This window comes from Leucoraja erinacea, chromosome 15 (assembly GCF_028641065.1).
Source record: "Leucoraja erinacea ecotype New England chromosome 15, Leri_hhj_1, whole genome shotgun sequence".
Classification (NCBI taxonomy): Eukaryota; Metazoa; Chordata; class Chondrichthyes; order Rajiformes; family Rajidae; genus Leucoraja; species Leucoraja erinaceus.
In genome coordinates, this window is record NC_073391.1 from 22,905,220 (window position 1) to 22,929,819 (window position 24,600).

The window sequence follows — 24,600 nt, forward strand, 5'->3', positions numbered from 1 at the left end:
TGAAGCAGAAAGTCTGTAACCATTCTGATCCTTTGGTAAATTGCTGGCTGAAAATTTGCTTCGCTGCAAACTAACAAGAAATTATACTATGTGCATCAGATTTATTTTTTCACCAAATATCTGAAAAAATATTTTATATTTTCAACAAATACCAGAAGATATTTGGCCTTCTGGTTTTGAATTAGCAGTTGCCAATTCTAGTTGTTATTGGGCAATCTATTCCAATTCATTTTTGAAATCATAACAGAATATATGAGAAGACTCAAAATCATGGGCAAAATATCATTAAAGGCATCATGTATAATAGAGTGGAAAGTCGGATTCTCTTCTTGGCAACATTAACCTTCCTTTATCCAAGATTCCCAGAATTCATAAAAGATTCTTGGAATAAGATGCTGAAATGAACAATTAGCTCCTCTGGATACACACCAAACATTCTCAAACATTTATTTTCCTCTAATCACAAGTTGCTGAGGTAAAATTCACCAAGAACCGACTCAAATACAGACAGACAACTAACAATTGGTCCGTAGAAATAAGGCAAACACATTGCCATCTGGTTGTTAATGTGCAAGCAGGAGTCCTGTTTAGTTAATGAGGCATTTCAGAATCCATTTCATTAAATTAGAGCTATTTAATTGAAAAATTATTTTCACGCGGGATCCACCAGTAAAACGCTGATGCGATATCAGGATTGAAATTGGCCCTGGGTACCTAGTCTAAAGCATACCATACAGAGCCAGCTGGGTAGTGGGCTTAACTTCCACATTGACTTCAGAAACAGATCACAATTATTCACTGCACTCCTAGATGAAGGATTTACTGCCTATATTAGTTGAGGGTTTCAATTATGTTATTTTGTTATCAAAACAGGAGAATTTCAGGCATGAAGTTTAACCAAATCATGAAAATTCACTATCTCAATTAATTTACATTGGATAGCATTTGCACCACACAATCTGTTAGTCATAAGCTTGAGAAAACATTGGTGAGGTAAATTCCAGAGTAAACCAAAGCTTGTCAAAAGGATGACAGCTGTATCAGTCTTTGGAGCCGCCTCAAGATAACAAAATACTATTTTGGCCCACATTCAGTATAAGGCATGAATTTGTTAAAATTGTGCCAGGAATAGCCATGCAGAGGATCAGTAAGCCTTTTTAGCTGTATGCTAGGTGCCATGAAGAAGATTTTCATGGCATTTTTGATGCATGGTTAATATAACACCCTCTTTCAATAGAGATCATCTAATTTAGAGCAAACAACCTTCTGCAGACCATTGAGCACTACTTCAAGGGGTATCACCTCTTACGGTTTGTTCATTGCTGGAGGCTTGAAGAAAATGGTAGCCTTTCTGGAACTTCTTAATTCACAAACAATTATTCTGTACATTCCCTCATAAAAGAGGACTTACCGTCAAATTCTAACTTAAAAGGAGTCAGAGGCGAAACAGACAAAACAGAGATAAAATGCTGGAGTAATTCAGTAATTTCATGTGGAATAATGCTCAGATGGTGGCTCCATCTACAATATATAGTTCATTTAGTTTGACTCTGCTCCTGGTTGGTTTAGGACAGAAAGAAAGATGACAGGAAAAATACAAAGAGACAAAAAGTCATAAAAGTAGCCTTACCTTTACAGGTGAAGCATTTGAGGTGGAAGTGACTGGATTGGACACGTAGCACTTGTCCTTTACATGGATCTCCACACTTGAAGCAGCGAATGGCTAGCTTTTCTGTAGGCTGGTGCGGATCCTGAGGGTGAGCCACTGTCGAGAAGCAGAAAACAAAACGTCATCGCCCTGCCTCAACAATTCTTAATATTCAACTCACATTTGCCCCACATGCACCTGATTGATAAGAGCAACAGTCTACATAAATCACATGTCCACTGCCAGGCACAAAAAGGTATTTATTTTTAGTCAATCATTTTGTATTTGGCCCTTCACTGATGCATTGCGTTAAATCATTAAAGGGTCTTAAATATCTCAGGGAACATCATTTGCAGATGATCTAATTTCTAAATTTATTTTCAAATTTAAATTAGCTGTCATGCGAATCACTGTATGGGATTTTCCAAAAGTAGCCTATCATTTATTGGATTGGAATTTAAATCTAACGAGAATGTAAAAGGATAAAATGGAGATTAAGGAACAAATAAAAAGGTTTCAAGGCATGGTTGACGTTACCCATCCCATCTGTCGCTCAGGGTAACAAGAACCAATTCCTTGGCATGTCTGCCAGACCAGATGGCCGTTGGTTCCCTTCCCCAAGGGGAATTAGGGCACCAGACGTTTACAACAATCCCACAGCTTTCATGGTTATTAACAGGTGCCAGGGACACAATCTGCAAGATTTATTGAGTTAACTTGCACAAGATTCCACAAATGACATCTAGAATTCATAAGTCATTGTCACAGCCAGTGATTACCAGGACCAAGCAGAATTTGAACATTAATACATCTCAAAAAGCCAGTCATGCTGTAAATGCTGGACTGGCGTAAAACAATTGTGCATTATTTCTTGATATGCAACATCAAACGGAGAGATGTTTATGGTTTGCCTAACAGTGCCAGAATGTCTGGGGAAGATGGTCGTATATCAGTTTTCTTTAAAACCTTTCGCATGTGAAACATAATGTCTGAAACATAAGGAAAGCAGGATCTTCCCCAATGTCAAGCAGGTCAGCAATAGCTAGAAACAGCTGACAGCAGTCCTGAAGCTCTCTGCACACATTGAGTAAATACACATTGAGCTTCCTGCATTTTGCTCTGGCTTGAAACTGATCCATGCCAGTAACTTAGTTATCCAATCCATAATTCTATTACCTTCTGACACTATACCAAGAATGCAGAATAAGTCATGGAAAGATAATATTTAATGAAGCATTTTGAAATGTACCATCAAAGCAGCCTGGAATAAAAAGCTGAAAAGATAAATAGAAAGCAACAAGCACTTCGAGCAAGCAACAGGTTAGATAGACCCAGTATATTTTATTAGGAGGCACAGATAACCGATTAATATGGTTATCACTTGTAGCCACATCAAGATTCATTCGATTCAGGGAAAGTTAACTGTACAATGATGTTAACTTTCCACTTATGCTGAACAAATAATAAACTGGATAGTATTAGGTTGCTAATTCCTCCAGACTAGACATGAGCTGCACCATCTCAAATTTCCTTTATTATGAATCAGGAAGGACAATATTATAAATGGAGAAGGACATTATGATGAAGAAGAACATGTACATGCACAATTGCACACAGGTTATTTGCCCTCGAGGCAGCTGGTGCAATGCAAGCTGCAAGAGAAGCCTGCACTTATGACCGTATAGGGGAATGGTGTTAGGAAGGAGCGATCAGCCATGGTTGAATGGCGGAGTAGGCTTGATGGGCCAAATGGCCTAATTCTACTCCTATCACTTATGACCTTATAGGAGAAACCATTTGACATCCAACTTTTACTCAGTTTTTGGACTTGTGCACTGGCAGCAGTTACGTCTTTTTTCATAAACTAATGCGGCTTGGATGAATAATAGTAACTAGTTTAGTGCAAGAATAATAGAATTATGAAACAAAACTGAGATAAGTACACAGAAATTGGGACAGGAAACTGAGGAAGGGGAAGAGTCCAGTAAGATAAAGAAAGGAAAGCACATAGAATAGTAAGGCACAGGGCCCTTCGGCCTACAGCTTCAGTGCCGAACATGATGCCGTTAAACTAATGCCTCCACGTGATCAATATCCCTCCACTCCCTGCGTATCAATGTACCTGTCCAAAAATATTGATGCAAAGTGCTAAGAATCAACAATCCCAAAACAACAAAAAAAGTGGGTGTTCATTTATATTAATTCACTAAATTTTAACATTGCCGATGTTTGCAATTCCAGATAAATTGATCAAATGAAATTGGATTGGAATAATAACTGGAAATTTGATTATTTTTTTTTGTTGGTGCATTCAAACATACTGCATGTCAGTACCAAGTCAAATCCACCAAATGAACAGACAATTGTTCAAACATCAATTGTGTGACAGCATTGGCTTTGCTGCCACCTCAAAATTTAAAGTCTACATTGGAGCTATGCAAATGCAACTTCCATCATTTTGTTACATAGGACTTGTATTAAATTATCCTGCCTTAATAGCCACAATACTCCTGGCAGTGATACAAAGAGAATGTGCTGCTGGAAGATTTGAGATTACAGGAGAGGTCGACAAAATTGCACCTGTCACTACCTCAAGGCTTGTCTACTTGCCAAATGGTCACCCACCTAAACAAGACATTTTCATCTCATCAATTGCTTCTTCCAGAAAAGTACTCTAATTTTCAGTACAGACTGAGCAGCTTCCCAGGAGAATTGGCAGTTTCCCAGGAGCTTTGAGGCTTTTTCCATGAAGGGGCCCGGTAACAATAAATTGTCTCACAACATCTTCACAAGGCCAAAGCACATCCAAAAAAGTAATGATTTGTTTGCAACACATTTACGCTATTTACAAGTACTATCTATACTACTGATGTAAGCTGAATCTTCCAAACTGTGGCAGCGTTACTTTGCTGAGAAGCAGATGGACTCTCCTGAACAATAGGATCATGGTATAAATACACACAGATATAGCGATAGATCTTCATGTTAAATTTTGAGAAAAGCACAAAGATAGCACAACGTATTCCTATTTCTGAGGTTCTTCCACAGCTTTTGAAATTGAGCTTTGATGTGCATTGCATTGCATTTGCATTTGTGTGGACTGAAATATGTGTCACACAACATTAGGTATGCACTTGAGATGGGGGATATCTATCGGGCAAGTTAATGGAGGTGCCAGTTTGATGTGCCAAGGCCCCTAATTTTACAATTGATACATAAATTTGACTTAATCTAACTATATCAATTTTGGATCATGTAACATTATGATATTATCCTTCACTTTTAATTCTTCGAATAATTGAAATCTTTAGGAATGTTGTTTGATTGTATACAAACTCCAATGTATGTAAGTGAGATGAAAGGGAAAGTTTTTCTAAAAAAAAAAAAAAATTATAAAAAAGTCTCTCCATTTGTGAAAATCTGACTGAAATTTGAATAGATGTTGTTGGTCAGATTTCAAAATGCTTCTTAACAAATTGCACTGCCAATTTTAAATGCTTTACTCCTTGGGTCAGCTAAGGGGCAAATCAATTTGTGGACTAGTTTTTAAATATGCTAATTAATGTAATATTTAACACTCATGAATTAAGCAATGCCTGAACATTGGATATGTAGTTGAAAAGTAATCCGATTTATGTTCTGCATGTCTTTTAAAATAAAATGTTGTGGAAAATAAAACTACAGTTACTGGCTCCCACCATCCAACACCCGTAGCCTGGGAAATTCATCAAGGATTCTAGAGTATTTATTAAACGTCAGAGAACAAAGGTTGTTGTTAGCCTAAAACCTGGTTCAAGTACTTTTTGCATCTTGCAAAGTGAGCAGATCTTTCACTGAAGAAAAGGGCAATGGATTTTGTTATCCTCCCTGCTCCGAGTAGCTCCACTGGAAGCTGGCATGGAGGGTAAAAGATTATACAGTGCAGATCAACTTCAGAAGGGAGCTTCAAGATTAAAGTGTGTTTAATTGTCATGTTTACCAGCAACAGAACAATTAAATATCTTAATTGCTGCAGCTTTAAAACACCCACAAATGGAATAACACAAAGAAATATGCAATAATGAATAATACAATTAATAATCAGTAATGCAATGTTAACAAACCATAATAATGCTAAGCCAAACTATGTAGTGCAATAAAAAAAATCCGCAGCAGATCATAATTGCTAAGATAGGGTTGTGGTTAGCATTAAGCTGTGTTCAGAGCGGACAGTTTCCGGGACAAAGCTATTCTTGAACCTGGAGGTCAAACTTCTGACTCTCCTGCATCTTCTTCATGAAGATAGTAGCAAAATAAGAGTGCGGTCAGGGTGGTGTGGCTCTTTGATAATATTAGCTGCCTTTTTGAGGCAGCGTCTCCTGAGATCCCTTCAATGGTGAGGAGGTGAGTACTTGGGATAGACCAGGCAATGTCCACCAGTCTCGGCAGCCTCTTTCATTCCTGGGCATTCCAGTTATTTGACCTGGCCGTGATGCATGGACTCAAGCCTTGCAGATATGGAGACCTACCTCAGCATGTGAAATGACATGTGCCACCAGCTTTAGGTGACAATTTCATGACACCATTTTAGAGTATGCCAACTGGAATTTCTAAGCACACATTTTTATTTTGTATCAATGATGTCTTAAGTTTATTCTGTCCCTCCTTTCCACTATTGGTAAGCATGGCCTCCATGGATCTGCAGTCCAAGTTATGGTACAGCAGCTATTAGCTTGGTCCAATTATCCCAAAATTATTTGGGAGCTTTGACTCCTTTATTCAAAATGGTAATTTTACAGAAAGTACAATTCTTTGGTCCAAAATCCATCTCCTTCAAGCAGAAGTGAATACAACAGCGCTCTTAGGTATTGATTTGTTAGCACTCAATACCCAAAGGAGCATACAGGAATTTTCGTTTGCTATTTACTAAGGACTGAAGCAAAGATAATTACATTGAAGACTCACAAAACCACAGATGCTGGAATCTTGAGCTAATCACAAACTGCTGCCTAAACCATTGAGTTTCTCCAGCAGTTTATAATTACTTTGAACTCTGCACCAGGCAGGAACTGAGCTTTTTAAAGTAACTGCTACTCTTCTCGAGATGTGCAGCAGACAGAAGCGAAATTATCCAAACCACTGAACCAAAAAAAATTACCCATTAATCTGAAAAAGATATGAAAGGGACATTATTGAATTACCTGTCATTCGGCATCAAGCGTGAATAGAACTAGATAGAGTTACTTATTGCTCTGAATCAGGCAAGAATCTAAAAGGGAATTATTTATCAGTCTGAACCAGGGACAAGTTGGGTAGCATACAATTACTTGACAGTGGAGCCATGCAGGAATTGTTAAACTAGAGGCATTCCCATCAGTGCAAAGAAACGGTCACGTTGGGTAGTTTTGCTTCAAAAAGTTAATTGGCTCACAATCTACTGCACAATTGCCTTTGAAGTATTTTAACCTTTGGTCTAATCAGATTGTGCAATGATAAATAGATTGGCTTTTAGATTTTAACAAAGAATACTGCATTAAAAGTATATAGTTTGCATCCGTTTTCCATGTTAAATACTAGGTTGTGTGATAGCAAAGACCCAGAAATCTCCCGACTGCTTTATTACATTTGAGAAATATCACCCATTTGATTCATTTATATCCAGCATGCTACAGAATCGTATTCCCTAGAGATGGGTTGGCTGAATACAAGAGAGAATTTGTCAGCTTCTATTAAATCAAAGATGATTAGCTTCTTTTATGAAGATTGGCTTGCAAAATTAATGCACTAAGATTATCACAAATTGGAGCCATAACCATTTTTTTACATGCTAGCTCCCAGCTATCTACCACTCCCATTCCCAATGAAACATTGTGCGGAAGCTCATCATCCAAGGCTCACTTCCCAAATCTTGCTTTTTAATTACTGTATTTAACATATTCCCCTTCAAATGTTAATCCAAGGAAGAAATGTGTTTTAGGAAAGAAGTGCAGATGCTGGTTTAAACCATAGACACAAAATGCTGGAGTAACTCAGCGGGACAGGCAGCATCTCTGGATAGAAGGAATGGGTGACGTTTCGGGACTGGGTCTATAACCTAGAAGAACTGGTTGATGCATTCTTAATCTGCCCAGAAACGCAATACAATATTTCATCCCTCATTAATACCCAGTAAACATAGAAAAAGTATGGACATTGGCCCAAAATTCTAATATACTCTTAGCACTTGGAGTGTTATTTTGTAAAATCTACCAATTCATTGTTGATAATGTATTCAGGAATGACCTTCCAAACAGTCATTTGCCAATGCATAGGCATGTGATTCTGCAACACTATAATGTTATCATTATAGTGATATATTTACAAACACAAAATAAATTCTTAATATTTTGGAATTAAAGTTTTGAACACATCTATGGGTAATCGTAATCTATCAGAGCAAGAATCCCGAAAGTTCAAGTGCCTGAAATCTGAATATTGAATATTTATAGTCAAGGCTTCTGGAGCAGTGAAAGAGCAGAGGACTAAAAAGTAGACTTGGGCAGATGGGCGAGGAAAGAAGAACACTGCTATACCAAAGCAAGGCACCAATTATAAACAGTGCCTCCCCATATGTGCTGCATATAAATGATCTGGAAGTAAATATTTAGTTAGCAAGCTTGCAGACAACAACAAGATTGCTGGAGTTGTGGACAATAGGATGCAACTCAACTGCAGAAATGGGCAGGAAAACAGCAGGTGGAGCTTAACCTGAGGTGTCGCACTTTGGGAGCTCAAATGTACGAGAAAGGTTTATGGTTGACCCTTAACAGCAAGGAAGTGCAGAGGGATCTTGGGGTCCTGATCCATAGCTCCGAAAAGTGGCAACACAAGTAGATAGAGTGGCAAAGGCGATGAATGGTATGTCCGCATTATCTGGTCGTGGCATTGAGTACGAGAGTCAGAAAAATATAATGTAGCTTCGTAGGACATTGGTTGGGCCACAATTGGAGTATTGTGTGCAGTTCTAGTCAACCTATTACAGGAATGATGTGGAAGCTTTGGAGAGAATGCAAGAAGTTTTCCAGAATGCCGCCTGGATTAGGAAGAAGCAAGGAGAGGTTGGACAAACTTTGATTGTTTTTGTTAAAATGCAAACGTTTGAGGGGTAATCTGATGGAAGTATATAACATTATGCGAGACATAACTAGGATAGTCAGTTGGAACCTTTTCCCATAGATAGATAGATAGATATATATATATTATAGATATACATACATACACTGAGAAGGCAGTGGATGCCCAGAATGCACTGCCATGGGTACTAGTGAAAGAAGATATGTTCAACAGACTAACAGATAAGCATGTGGAAATGCAGGGAATGGATCACATACAGATAGATGAGATTAGTTCATCTGGGCATCACGTATGGCACAGATATTGTGGGCTGAAGGGACTGTTCCTGTGCTGTACTTTGTGTTCTACATGATTACACATTAAAGTAATGAAAATGCTGCAAGAATTTCATTATGATGTACAAACTATAAATTTAGGTAATGGAATTAAAATATTGACTATAAAATTAATAGAAATGAGTGATCATAAAAATAACATTACTGTCATTACAATTTAAGTATATATTTGTAATAAAATATTTTATATATATATTTTATTATCTTGACAAAGTTAGAAGCGTTTAAGCTTGATAAACTAAATTACATGGCTACTCTTTTCTAATTTAACAAAATTAGATACATCAGTTTTTCCAAATGCATGAAAGAAAAATCTCAGGAAATTTTTTTTCAGATGCACTTTGGACTGTGCCCAAGTCTTTGCATAGCTGAAAGTGCGATCACTTCCTCTTCAAAGCTTTTAAACAGTACATCATATTGTTCAGTTTATCAAAGCAGTGTTAGACTTGCCAGGGTCCTGAACAGCAAATGATGTGCTTTCCTGTTATTGCATTGTTGGCATTCCTGCAATGAGACATTGCTTTGCCCTTGTATGTTTTATCCATTATCCAAAATACACCGAGCTTGATGTGATACGTCCTCAAAAAGGACTAAAATATTGATTTATGATTGAAAGAATTAAGTAGTAGCAAAATAAAGTGAAACTAGTTTAAATGACAGTTTCTTTAATGACAGTGTATGTACATCTATCACAAAAAAAGTAATTCCCTTTAGAATCCGGTGCTGGTTTGTGCATTATCTCAGTTTTATCATCAATTTCTTCGCAATTATTTTTTAATAATTTACAACAAGAACGTCATTCAATCTCACATCACTCAGGGTTAAGAAATGCTTCACGGGAACCAGCTATTCTGTTTTCACTGCTTAAAAACACTCCTTCGCTACACAAGAAAGGATTAGGAGCTTTTACTGCAGAATTAGATCATAGTTGATCTGCTGCCTAAAGTCCATTTTCATAGCTGATCCCCTTATCTTGAAATACATATCAAAACCTCGAGTGTATAAAATAACACAGAGAATCTAAATTTCTCTTCACCAAAGTCTTAAATGAATGACTCCCTATCTTGAAACATCACCCCCTAAAATCTGCAATCTTCACCTTGAAGAAACAGCTTCTCACTATATCTTGCATCAACCCCATTCAGAATTTTGCACACCTCTGTGAGATTCTCTCATTCACTGGGGTTTACAAAGGAAATGGTGCAGAAGGAGGCCATTCGGCCCTTTGAGCCAGCACCCCAATTCATTGTGATCATGGCTGATCGTCCCCCATCAATAACCCCTTGCCTGCCTTCTCCCCATATCCCTTGACTCCACTAGCCCCTAGAGCTCTATCTAACTCTCTCGTAAATCCATCCAGTGACTTGGCCACCTGTGGCAGGGAATTCCATAAATTCACAACTCTCTGGGTGAAAACGTTTTCTCTCACCTCAGTCTTAAATGACCTCCCCTTTATTCTAAGCGATTAGTAGAATCGGCCTGCTTCAAGTCATCTTTATAGGATAACCACACATCTGGGGAATCCAATTAATGAATCCAAATCATAGAAATAACAAGGCAAGTATAATGAATGAATGAATAAGTTTATTGGCCAAGTATGTACACATACAAGGAATTTGCCTTGATGCTCCGCTCGCAAGTAACAACACGACATACAGTAAACCATTAAGAATAAAACATAAAACATTAAGAATAAAACATTATAGTTTAAACATGTGAATGAAATAAAATACCAGAGCAAAAGGAGGCTACAGACCTTTAGTTATTAAGTAGAGCTACTGCTCATGGAAAAAAGCTGTTTTTATGTCTGGCTGTGGCGGCTTTGACGGTCCGGGGTCGCCTTCCAGAGGGAAGTGCTTTTAAGAGCTTTTGGCCAGGGTGAGAGGGGTCAGAGATGATCCTACCCGCTCGCTTCCTGGCCCTTGCAGTGTGCAGTTCGTCAATGGGGGGGGGAAGGTTGAAGCCAACAACCTTCTCAGCTGATCGAACCATTCGCTGCAGCCTCCGGATGTCGTGCTTGGATGTCGTGCTATAATAATATCCGATTATTGACAAATATATTATTTTTCTATGTAAACCTGCATCTGGAGTTCCCCGTTTCTCCATATTATTGGTAGGGTACAATGTCCAAAATTGCACCTGGGTGGCTCAGCTAAATAATGCTTTTTCCTTATCATTGTGCAGAAAATACAAAGACAAAAGAAAACATTTAAAAATACACTACTCACATTTCTAAGTATTTTGCTCCATGACATGCAGAGTTCTGCCTATTTTGAGTCCTTACATATTATGAGATCATGTTAATTTAATTCCCCAAACAGCCACACGTAGGCACCAGTTCACACGTTGACCTGCGGCGCCTCTGGGGCACAATCCAACAGTGGTATCTGCACCAGTAAGTCCACTTGCTTTGCACCAGTGGACTCCAGGCAAACATTAGCTGACACAAGTCTCCAATCTCAGACTGGATACTGCTTGTTGAGCCAGCACCCACTTAAATCTGGTGAGCGTACGTTCAGCCAACTGGGAGAAAAATGGCTGAGAGATGAACAAAATGGAACATTTGTTTTAAATATTAAATTTAGTAGAAATTATTTTAATTGTTAGAGACATAGAGTGAGATTATGTTTGAACTTTTTGAGCCTTTTAATATCATAAACATTATTTTTTGGCAAATCTCAAGTGTTTGTTACCAAATGTCAAACACGTTCTCAACCATTCAATTGCAGCACCGCATTTAATAGCCAGCAAGCCCCGACAATGAACCCTCTTGATTTAAAAAAAATAAAAGAGACACAACAAGGTAGTAGGCCCTTCAGCCCATGCTGTCCATCAGTCATCCATTCACATTACAGGTACTTCCATGTTATCTCACTTTCTCATCCACTCCCTACACATTCAGAGCAATTTAATTTACAGGGGCCAATTAATCTACAAACCAGTGCTTCTTTGGGATGCGAGATGAAACTAGAGCACCCAGAGGAAACCCATGCAGTCACGTGGATAACTTACAAACTCCACACAGACAGTACCCGAGGTCAGGATGGAACCCAGGTATCGAGCTCAACGAGCTGTGCCACTGTGACTTGTCAAAGTCATACTGGGAGTGCAGGAAGCAGTGCACGCTGAGACAGCGTTCCTTCACTGAAGTGCTGGCGGCTGGTTTAGGCAATAAACCCAACAGCTCTAGACACAGGCAGCTGAAGTTAAAGCTCCTGTAATGGTTGGGATTGGCTTCGCACAGATATCTTGAGGAGTTAATTAGGCTTGAGTAGAACATCAGATTCGGTGTTGCAGTCAAAATGGGATTCTTATCCACAACTATTAGTTTTATACAGTATGTCTGTATCAAACAAGGACACCAAGTGCAGGAGTAACTCAACGGGTCAGGCAGCATCTCTGGAGAACATCTCTGATGATGTTTCGGGTTGAGACCTTTTTTCAGATATTGTAGAGGTAGGAAGAGAAGGGGAGAGGCAGGGTAACGTGTGGCAGGTCGACTGGGCAAGGGTGGGGGGAGGTTGATAAGCAGATGGGTGGAAGAAAAGCCAGAGATAAGAAAGGAAGGCGTGAGATAGGTCTGATTGGTCTCTTTCAATGCTTTCCCACCTCAGGGGTGCTACGGTGCCTTGGTATTGCGGAAGAAGTACAAAATCGGGCTCAAAGTTGACTTATACAATTTCATTCCCTGTCACAGACTCTACCATTCTGCTTCTGATTATTGGATGTGTATCTGAAAGCTGGTGATAAGCCCTGGTGACAGCATAGAATTTGTAAACAATAACATCGATCATAAGCTGAATATATACTCTTGCAGAGGGGACAGGTTGGCAGTGGGGTTGAGCACAGGGCCTCAGTAAACAGGATTCCTTTTATTCTAGCTCAGTCACCAGAAGATAAAAGGGTCCTACCCAATATCTAGAACATTTGTGATGTGATGCCCCTACTCAAAGCTGTGATTGAGCCAAATACCTTCTTCACCACCCCATCAACCTGTGTTGCCACTTTCAAGGAACTATGTATTATTACCACTGGGTCTGTGTTCATCAACACCCTCCCAAGCCCTACCATTCACTACGTCTACTCTGCCCTGGTTTAACCTTCCAAAATGAATCACTTCACTTCGTTCCAGTTGAACAACATTTGTCAGTCCTTGGCCAACTTCCCCAGCTCATCTCGATTCAGCTATAATTGTAGAAAACCTTTGCCACTCTCCAATATTCCACCAAGTTTGGAGCTATCTACAATCTTGCTATTCATGCTAACTACCTTCTCATCCAAATCATTCATAAAGAAGACAATCAACAGAACCCTGATAAGGGCAAATGTGGACTTAAATGTTGAATTAAGATTCCCAGTTCAAAAATGTAGCCACATTTTTTTGAGCACGCAATTATAGTTTATTTACATATTCCTGGTGAGATTCCAAATTGAAGCTTTACAACTCTCCTCCTGGAATTGATGCACATCTTTTAATCCTGTTTTCCTCGACTGCTCTATGGTTCTTTGAATTGGGAAAGTCACCAGTGTTGATCCTCACGTTCACTTGTTATCCCATACGTTTACAAAAGTATCTCACATCAGACTCGGCAGTCCAATTGGACCATACTAGACATGTATCTCTGATCATAAGATCATAATTGATAGGAGTAGAACTAGGCCATTCGGCCCAAGTCTTCTCCGTCATTCAATGATGGCTGATCTATCTCTCCCTCCTAACCCATTCTCCTGCCTTCTCCCCATAACCTCTGACATCCATACTAATGAAGATCAATTTGTAAGATCACATCCCAAGTATGCCTTCGAGGTAGGTCAGACAAGACTTTCTGAAAAAATGCATTACCTATCATTCAGGGCCATTTCCATTTTTCTCAGCCTTATGGATTGAATTAAACCATTTTCATTATTGTACAGGCTGACAGATTTGTAGATACCAGCTGTATCCATTACTCAGTGATGGAGACTACCTTTGCTCTTTGCTGTCAGATGGACTAATCTTCTCTACTCATTCCATTAAAAGTGACCATCTGTACTCACTCCTCTCTTACCCGGACATCCTTGTGGACTGAGAGCTACACTCATCTAACCCGGAGAAGCAGCTTAAACATATCTGGGATTATCAATGTCAAAAACATCACACCAAAAAGGTTTCAGCCCGACTACAGCTGAGCCAAATTATAAGCAGAGATGTTGGGGGGGTTCACAAAAGTATTATCAAACAGCATTTGACATGTGAAGTGATAGCAGAATAAATTATGGAAGGGTTTTAAAGCAGAGAGTGTGTTCCAGGGCTTGGGATTTTGGCAGCTGAAGCTAGCCTCCATGAAATGATTAGAATCAGCAAGGCACATATAGCTGGAATTGGAGTAATCTTGGGAATTACAGGATGTTATAAAAATAGGGCTAAGCATTCTGCTATCAAAAAGCAATGTAGACCCGAGGAACAGTTGGTTGAATGAACCTTGATTTGAGCTGCAAATGAATGGCAAAGGTTTGGATGAGATTCAGTTGACGCGGAGCTTCTCCCCATTCATTCATCTCCTTTCCTTGTATTTACGCCTCTGATACTTTGTTTAGAGATGCAGTGTGGAAACAGGCCCTCAGGCCCACAGAGTCCACACCAACCAATGATCACCATACATTAGTTCTATCCTGCACATTGGGACAATTTACAGAAGCTAATTAACATACGTACATGTTTGGAATGTGGGATGAAACCAGAGCACCTGGAGAAAACCCACGCAGTCACAGGGAGAACATACAAACTCCTTACAGACAGTACCCGCAGCCAGGATTGAACCTGGGTCTCTGGCGCTGCAAGACAGCAACTCTATCTCTGTGCCACTATGATGCCCTATGCAGTTGGCCTCAGTGAAATTCACAGTGTCTCTTTCCAAAATATTAAAATAGAAACATGGCAACATTGTCTCCCATTCTGAAATTTGGAACATTAAGCACATGACAACATGTTTCCTTCTTCATTGAGTCTTTGTTGTGAACTAAATATAGGAGCCCACAAATATAATCTGATTTAACCTTCACTATTAATCTCAAGCAATTCAACTCACAAGTTGCAGTTTGACCTATTTCAAAATATGTGTTGTACAGGTTTATTCATCAGTAGCCAATGTAATGACTGAAAAATAATTACATTTACTGCGAAAGTACTCTGTAGCAACATGGCGGCATTAAAAGCTGCACATTTATTTCATTCTAAAACTAGCCCAGAAATGCTTCAACTCAGATGACTTTATTTTTACATGATAGACACAGAAGATTAAAAATAAATCATACCTTTACTTCTTGCAACTGATTTACTGGGATACGGATAGTAATGCAACTTCAATACAAATCTGAGGGGCAAGAAATGGCCTCTTCTCACTGAATCGGTTGAGAGCCATGTGACCTGGACTCTAAAGTGGGGAGCATACGTTTCAAAGCAAAGTTACATATGACAAACACTGGCATCTCTATTTCACAAAGTCTTTCGTAACATCACTTTTAGTAAAAATGATCAAGATACCATGTTTTCAATTCAATACGGTAATTTAGTTCATTCCACACCTTCCACTGGATCTTCCAACAAGGAGAATCTTCTGGCAAGCCATTATTGGATCTTCAAGCAAGCCTTGAGCTGGTAACTGCAAGTGCAAGGAAACGTGCAGCCCCCTGCTTGATAGACACCATCGGTGGGCCACCCGCTTTGACAAGGCTGAATTATGTTAAAAATATAAGAAAAGTTTACAGCTTATATTTAGTCTCAAATCAGGCTTTTCTCCAGTAGATTAATACAGAAAGGCAAGTCTAGGCTTGCCTCAGGTTGCTGCGTATTGAGATAATGAATGACTAACATTTGTCTACCATGTGGCGAGAGAGGAAGTTAGATTGATCCCAGTAAGGGATATTGACAAATGGCGGATGTCTTTAATATGTAAAGTGCCTTGCACCAAATGTCCGATGTCTGTGAGTGGGGAAGTGACGAGAGAAGAAGCTAGATTGATCTCACTAAGAGGTATTGACAAATGGTCAATGTCTTTAATATGTAAGATATCTTGTACCATATGACAAAATGCCTTTAATGTGATGCATTCTGTAGAAACATTTATTTCCTGTACCTCTGACCATGACTAATGTTTGTGGAATGTGCTAAGGTGACAAAAAAAACACTATATAATTCGATGTAATTCTGTTGTTCGGGGAGGTGGAATGAGGACAGTGAAGTGTCTGTATTGCTCACTTGACTGAGGTTCCTGCCACCTCTATCGGCCCATAATAAGTAAAGTTTTGAACTGGTCTCCCAAACGTTTGTGAGTTGTCTGTTTATTAAGAAGCGAACCTGTTATAAAATAAACTTTTTCAGCTTTACATTGGCATATTCCTTGTGGAGTCTGACAGGACAGCACCGACATCTGCTGGCTTTCCAACTCCTAGATGGACATAGCCACAGGTGCAGCAGACCCAGTAAGATGGAGAAAAAATATCTGTTCCCAGGAGAAAGGCACGTTGATCTTTTCAAATGTTTCATAGTGAAGTTTAGTTTAGTGTAGAGATACAGTGTGGAAACAGGCCCGTTTGCCCACGCTATCCATCGATCATCTATACACTAGTTCTATCCTACACACTAGAGACAATTTTCAAAAGCCAATTAACCTACAAACCCGCATCTTCGGAGTGTGGGAGGACATGGGAGCACCCAGAAGAAACCCACACGGTCACATGAAAAAACATGCAAACTGTACAGACAGCACTGACAGTCAGGATAAAACCCAGGTCTCTGGTGCTGTAAGGCAGCAACTCTATTGCTGCGCCAGGAACAGCTTTGACAGGTGGCAAGCATGGAGTTGGGCCCTCATCCACTGTGAAGCCCATTCTGTTAGTACAAATAGCTCGTGCACTGTGAGAGGTCTTGCACTGATGATGAGCTGGAAGTCCGTGCCCAGCACGAGGCTACAAGTAACTCTGTGGCCGAAGGGCAAGCAATCTCAGAATGAATTGATCTACTCAAATAAAAAAAAAAAAAACTTCCCCAAGGTGAATCAGTGCCAATTTTTTGGAGAGGGCGAGAAGTAAACAAAATGTACTTGTTTTACCTTGCAACTGATGTTTTCCTTTATTATGGAGGAAATCTATTGGTGACAAACTGTTCCTTTCTATACATGGTTCTGAATCAGAGGAAAATTTTGTCTATGAACAAAAAGTATTTCCACATTTTGGACAGATACAGCGCGTTTCAGCCTACTGAGTACACACCGACCAGTGGTCACCCCATACACTAGCACTATCCTACACACTTGAGACAATTTGCAATTTTTCCTACCGAAGCCAATTAACCTGCAAACCTGTACGTCTTTAGAGGAAACCGGAGCACATGGAGAAAACCCACACAGGCTCAAGGAGAACATAAAAACTCTTTATAGATTGCACCCGTAGTCAGGATCAAACCCGGATCTCTGGTGCTGTAAGGCAACAACTCTACCACTGCACTGTTGTCTCACCCACACCAAAATTAAAAATACTTATTTTCAAGGCTTCATTACCGTCAGATTTTACCAGTACTTAAGCAAATTTTACATACGTATTTAGGTCCGGTGAACATCATTGCAGTTATTATGATGACATTGGAAACGATCGATAGGCAAGGACATGTAGCCAAATCCATTATTTTTGTAACGCAGAAAGCTGCAATTTAGATTCAAATCATCTTCCTGGAAAGCTTCACAAATGACTCAAATGCAAATTAAATAGCCCGTCAATATTATTATATCATGGTCAACCTTAAAATATATTTTTAAATTGCAGTTCATGAATATTTGATAGTGAGTTACTATGGGAATGATTTATTGCATTCAGTACAAACTGTATTTACTCTCAGCTTTAAAAAACAAGGAACTGTTCCAACCCCCCCCCCCCCCCCCCCCCCCCCCCCCCCCCCCCCCCCCCCCCCCCCCCCCCCCGCACCTCCCTAAAATAAGTCTGAAGAAGGGTTCCAACCCAAAACATCACCTATCCATGCTCTTCAGATATGCTGCCTTACCTGCCGAGTTACTCCAGCATTTTGTATCTTTTTTTGTAAATTAGCATCTACAGTTTCGCGTTTCTACAAATGCTGATACAAATAAAGACAAAATGCTGGAGTCACTTCGCAGGACATCTATGCAGAACATCGATAGGTGATGTTTTGGGTTGGGATCCTTTTTCAGACTGAAGAAGTATTCCAACCCGAAACGTCACCAATCAATATTTTCCTCAGCGATGCTGACTGGCCCTCCGAGTTACTCCAGCAATTTGTGACTCTAGGGTTCGAGTTTTCTTACCAAAATAACTCTTACCCACAACTCCAAGCCTGATGACACAGCTTACAATGATTGACATACTTTACATGACACAGTTATTGTGGAGATGGACTTCAACTAAGTTTACCCATGTATCATTGACAGTGCCAATTGCAATCCAATATTATACGATCATGAGTCAGAAGTCAACCAGTTTTAGATCCCTTCTCAATTTTTATCGAGAATTCAACAAGTTACTCCCAGCATAATTTTAGATTCCCTTGTAGAGCAGCTTTTTTTTTTAATCTTCTTCTACGAAGTGAAGATGCATGCAAAATATTGAAAGCATTATTCCCTGCAACTGTCACTAATATGCCCAAGTTATACTATCTTTATTAAACAATTTGCTGCTACTCTCTTGGTATTTCTTGCACAGTTCACATCCCCTTATTATTTCAGATCTGCAGACTTAAACGATATATCGCTTCAAGTCTGAGTCCACTTGGTTTCTCCTTGCATTTTGCAAACCATTTACTTCAACATCCCAGAGCCTCCTGTCTTGCTTGTGGATTATAATTATTTATCTACATGAGACTCAAGTCCATTAGGTGACCACAGTAAACTTGCATTATAACTGCTTTTATGTAACACTTCAGACCAGATTATTGCAATAATTTGTGCATCATCATCATCAAAGTTTGCCCAACCTTAATTTAAAACCCACAGTTGTGACTTTCTTCTCTCCCTCTCGAGAGATCTATCAATGTTCCAGTCACTAGGATTAACAGTGTTTAAGAAGGAACTGCAGATGCTGGAGAATCGAAGGTTACACAAAAAAGCTGGAGAAACTCAGCGGGTGCAGCAGCATCTATGGAGCGAAGGAAATAGGATTAACATCCTTGTCATGATGACTAAAAAAGTGCAGCATTTAGTAAGGAATTTAAAAGATGGTTATCTACTAACGTGGACAGTGCCACTGCTCTAGCAAGACATACTTTATAATGGCATCCAGTATTGTGTGGAGTTTGCACGTTCTCCCCAGCAATGCACGAGTCATCTCTCACCTTCATGGCTAAAGACATGTTGTTTAATTGGCAACTGCATGTTGCCCCCAGTATAGGTGGCTGGTGGGAGAACAGGGAGAATATTTTTTAGCTTGCTATAACAGGTTGAAAGGATATAAAAAGGGGGAATAGGATTGCACAGAGCCACCATAGATGGATGAATGGCTTCCTATGTCATAAGGAAATATGAAATATAAACTAAACACCATAGACTAAATAATGACCAAGAGAAAAAAATCTTTAAAATAGTGCCTGCAAGGAAACTTGCTGCTGTTTGTCTCACCATCACACATTACTTTATTTTAACACTTGCGTAAATCATATAAAAGGAGAACTGAAATGTTCATTTAAACCCAGTGATGATACACTCAGATCTATTAAAATGCTATGCAAGTTTTGCAGGTGTGTCAACACAGATAGAAATGGATCGTTGGATTTCGTCAGTTTTGTTTTAACACAATAACTATTTTACGGAAGGATGACACAGTTAAGATACAATGAAAATGAGGAAATGGCCACAAAGGCAATATCAGATAGGTTGGCTTTAGATCTGCAGCAATCATTCAAGAACTTCCCCAGAAAGAAACATTTTGATGTTTCAATGATCTGCTTGAATTAGTAGATCAAGCAGTTTCTTCAGAACGTAACAGCAGTTGGCTCAATTTACAACTTGTCCAAGTATTAAGCAGTCCAACACATAATACAATCTTTGTTACAACAAGATTGGAGCTAATGCAGCCAAATTGCATTTTTGCCACACTAGATCACTTATGAATTGCCCAAAGGTGCCTTCTGAAACAGGAGATTAAATGGGCAATCACCATTTGATCTGCAGTGGCACAATTTCCATGCCCCATTATCAACATCCCAGGGGCCACAAGTGACTAGAATTTGAACTGAACTCAGCACATCTACACGAGCAGAGCAGGTGCTGGGTAAACTGGAATGGGTAGTTTGACTTCCATCACCAGCCCAAAGCCTGCGCACAATCTACAGACTTAACTCTGGGGTCAGGTAAGATGATCAGAGAGACTTACCACTAAATTGGATTCAACAGCAAAGGAAACAGACACTATAATTCCAGAACAATTCAAAACTTTGTACCCCTTCAACTGGACTCAGTAGCTATCTCAGCCTTCACTGGGTACTCTTTCAGTGATGTGTGAATTCCTGGATGCTGTGCCATATCTAGTTGGCGGTCTAATTTTCAATATTGAGCTCCCGACCTCTGCAAGTCACTTGGTGAATTATAAAGTTGGTGCAATGATCCACATCTGGTCCCATGCACACAAGGCTGATTTTCTATAATTACACCCAGAAAAGTCATATGCCCGAAAGAAAATGCAAACAGATTACACATTTATTAGAATGAGACACTCCTACTTCACGGCTCTTTAAAGGTACAAGACACGACAGTAACTTTCACTGCAAGCAACTTTATGAACATCTTAATTGTTTATTTTTGCAAAGAGAGCTTCAAGTGGTTGATATTCCATGGTGGGGTGTGCATTGATATTTTCTCTTTTCAATAAAAAGAGACCACTCTGCAAATTTAACAAATTCCACATTCACTATTGCAATTAAGTCAAATATTTGTAAAGTGAAATATTCCTTTTACGCTCCTCAATGATTTTGTTCCTGCATAGCACACAATGCTTTTCTACTGATGCAAAGAGGCTGCAGTGAATACAGCAGCAACATCACTCCACATGCAACAATGATGTACATTCATGACTGGCACATTCCTTGTCTGCATACGCAGGCCTTAAACAGCGGGCAAATTTAAGGGCCTGTCCCACTTTCACGACCTCTGCCGAGTTTGCCCTGGACTCATACTCGCAGCATGGTCAGCGGGAGGTCATAGGTAGGTCGTAGCAGGCCGTGATGCTAGTCGTAGGTACTCGTGGCATCAAGTAGGTCGGGGCGTTTTTTCTAGCATGATGAAAAATGTCCACGAGTAAAAAAGGTGGTGAATTAGGTCATGAAAGTGGGACAGCCCTTTACATGCCTTCGCTAAGTAATTGTAATTTCAACCTGGTCTAACACCATGATGTCAGGAGCAGAAGCTGTGATCTCGTCTTACTGACAGTCCCAACCCCATCTTTCTTGGTCTAAAGTACTTTGTTCTCCTTTGGCGGACTTTTCCAACTTCCACAGTCATAAACACTCACCTATCATAATGATCTCACCTCCACTGTTGGAGGCACCACTTGCTCATCCATTTACTCATCTGCTCCCGAGAGCAGAGACATAACAACTTATCACAAATGTACTGAATTGGTTTTGCTTTTCATGCATAATTATAGGAAGGTAGCTCAGGATCCGCAGCTAACGTGCATGATTCTTTGGTTTACGTGTGCATCAGAAAAATGGTTTCTGTTGAATGAATTTTTGAATCTGATACAAGTCCTTGCAGCACCCCTTGAATGGATATTTTTGTGCAGGAGAATTCCTATACCTAAACAATTAGAAAGGCAAGCATGAAACATAAACAACAATCCTCAAGTCTATTTACTGCAGATCTGATCTCAGAACCTGCATACCAAATCTCAATGTAGAGGGCCTCTCAGACATTCCAACACTTCTGAAGACTATTTCCAGTAACAATCAAAGTTTTATCATTTGAAGACTTCATAATGTGCTGTTTTTCATCCATTAACCTTTTGCCCTCAAATATCCTGCCACTCTGTATTTGCAGGAACTTGTATGCAATGCACAAAATACCTTGTACTTTTCAATGAATTACAAAGTCAAACCTGTTAAGTTATTTAGCATGCAACCCTGCCATGCTTCAACTGGCTTCTAGCTTTCTCCTTCTCCTCCTCCTCCTCCCTCTCCCTCTCCCTCTCTCCCCCTCCCTCCCTCCCCTCCCTCCCTCCCCCCCACCCCACCCCAGGATTTAACACAAGGGTCTTAACACAAAACATCACCTAGCCATGTTCTCCAGAGATGTTGTCTGACCTGCTGATGTCGAACGCCGGCATATGGAACTAGCTTACAGGCATGGACAAATTGGACCAAAGGACCTGGTCCCATGCTGGTGGTGGAAACCTATGCAGTTGCAGGGAGAATTTGCAAACTCCACATAGCCAGCACCAGAGTGTGTCGGGAGTAAGAAAGTGGGATTACATAGAACTAATGTGAATAGGTGATCGATTTGGACTTGGTGGGCTGAAGGGCTTGCTTCCACACTGTATCTTTAATCTAAGCACTATGCCTCTAGGTGGCTTAATTCTATTAAGAATTAAAATATCAGAGACGCTATCAGAGATCACCATTTACTGTTGCCTGCATTCACAGTGAAGCTGCTCCCATTTCTTCAAATGGTGTGGATGGGGGCAGCACTTTGGCGCAGCAGTAGAATTGCTGCTTTACAGCCCCAGAGATCCGGGTTCGATCCCGATTATGGGTGCTGTCTGGACGGAGTTTGGACATTCTCCCAGTGACCATGTGGGATGCTCTGGTTTCCTCCCACACTCCAAAGCCATAGAGAATTGTAAGTTAATTGGCTTGAGCAGGTTGCAAAATTGCCCTTAACGTGGAGGATAGTGTCGGTGTATGGGTGATCACATGGGCCAATAGGCCTGATTCCATGCCCTATCTGTATCTCCAGTCTAAAGGAGAGATCGCCGAGGAAAACCAGGGCAACTATTCAGGAGGAGAAGATTTCACAGCCAGAGATGGGAGGAAAACCAACCAAGAACAATCTGTCTGAGCTGCACAATAATCATGGGCTTTAGATGTGGAGCGTGAAGCTATCACAGGGAACTTGCAGAGGATGAGAATGCAAAGCGTGCCGCGATCTCGAACAACACCAATAGATATCAGCAGTTCAATGACTGATGTGCTGGCAGTGTCTACATGAAGACTAGGTGAGGTGAACACTTCTAGGTATCCTCCATTGTCAGAGTGAGGCAAAACACAATTTGGAGGAACAGCACCCCATATTTCGCTTAGGCACCTTACGTGGTATGAATATTGATTTCTCTAACTCTTTCATTATCCCCCCCCACCCGTCACACTAGCTTCTCGTTTTCACCCAACAAGCAGCTAACAATGACCCGTTCCTTTATCATCATTACTTTTTTGCATATATTTCATTCATTGTTCTTTATCTCTCTACATCATTGTCTATATCTCTCATTTCCCTTATCCCTAACTAGACTGAAGAAGGGTCTCGAACCGAAATGTTACCCACTCCTTCTCTCCAGATATGCTGCCTGTCCCACTGAGTCACTTCAGCTTTTTGTGTCTAACTCCAGAAGTAATCCGTACTCTCATTTATAAAGTTAGCTCCTCAAGCTCCTATATAATATTATTCTCAGCATATATGTGCTTACAATAGAGTTTGTTGCTCTGTACTACTTCTTCAGAGTTGTAAACATCTATCAAATCGCCCTGCAGTTTTATTTGCGATAAAGAAAACAATGACAGGAAACCATTAGAAAATGTCACATTTATCATCAGAGCCATAGACTGTGAAGTCCCTTGTGAAGAATTAGTAATAGAGGTGGGTTTTACTGCAGGGCAATGATAAAAGTGAGCTGTGGAATCTCCCAGAAAAAAAAAAAACAACCAAGGACTGAACAGTTAGAAGGGTACAGCACAGAAACAGGCCATTTGGCCCACCGAGTCCAAGCTGATCATCAAACACCCATTAACACTGGTCTAATCCAACTTTATTCTTTCCATGTTGTTATCAATTCCCCAAATGATTCCACTCACCTGCACACAAGGAGCAATTTACAGGGCCAATAAACCTACCAAGTCACAGGTTTTAGGGATAGGAGCCAGAGGAAACCCATGAAGTCACGGGAGAGCTTGAAAACTCCACACAGACAGCACCCGAGGTCAGGATCAAACCGGTATCTCTGGCGCTATGAGGCAGCAGCTCTAAAAGCTGTTCCACTGTGCTGCCCAGTATAGTGGCTGAAGACGTCAGAAGTTAGAACGGGCTACCGATATTATAGGTTCTTAAAAAAAATCTTGTGGTTATTCTGTTGATAATTAACAGCACGTCTAACCTTCACAGATCTCCAGGTCAGCACACACATTTATGGAATTCCAAGGGGAAGTTGTATTACAGATTTTATATAGGATCAGAGCTGGCACTCTCACAGAAGAGAGAGTTGCGGTGGGAAAGCTTTATTCAGGCTGGATATCTGTGACCAGTTCCATAGGGATCATGC

At 40.1% G+C, this 24,600-nt stretch overlaps 1 protein-coding gene across 6 annotated transcripts in view; it reads right to left on the reverse strand.

The window, feature by feature from the left end:
- ablim1b (actin binding LIM protein 1b) overlaps positions 1-24,600 on the reverse strand; it is a 249,596-nt gene that overhangs the window by 153,401 nt on the left and 71,595 nt on the right. For all 6 annotated transcript variants that reach the window (XM_055646912.1, XM_055646908.1, XM_055646911.1 and 3 more), the window contains exon 2: positions 1,631-1,765. In XM_055646912.1, the coding sequence (XP_055502887.1) occupies positions 1,631-1,765 (135 nt within the window). The remainder of the gene's footprint in view (positions 1-1,630; positions 1,766-24,600) is intronic.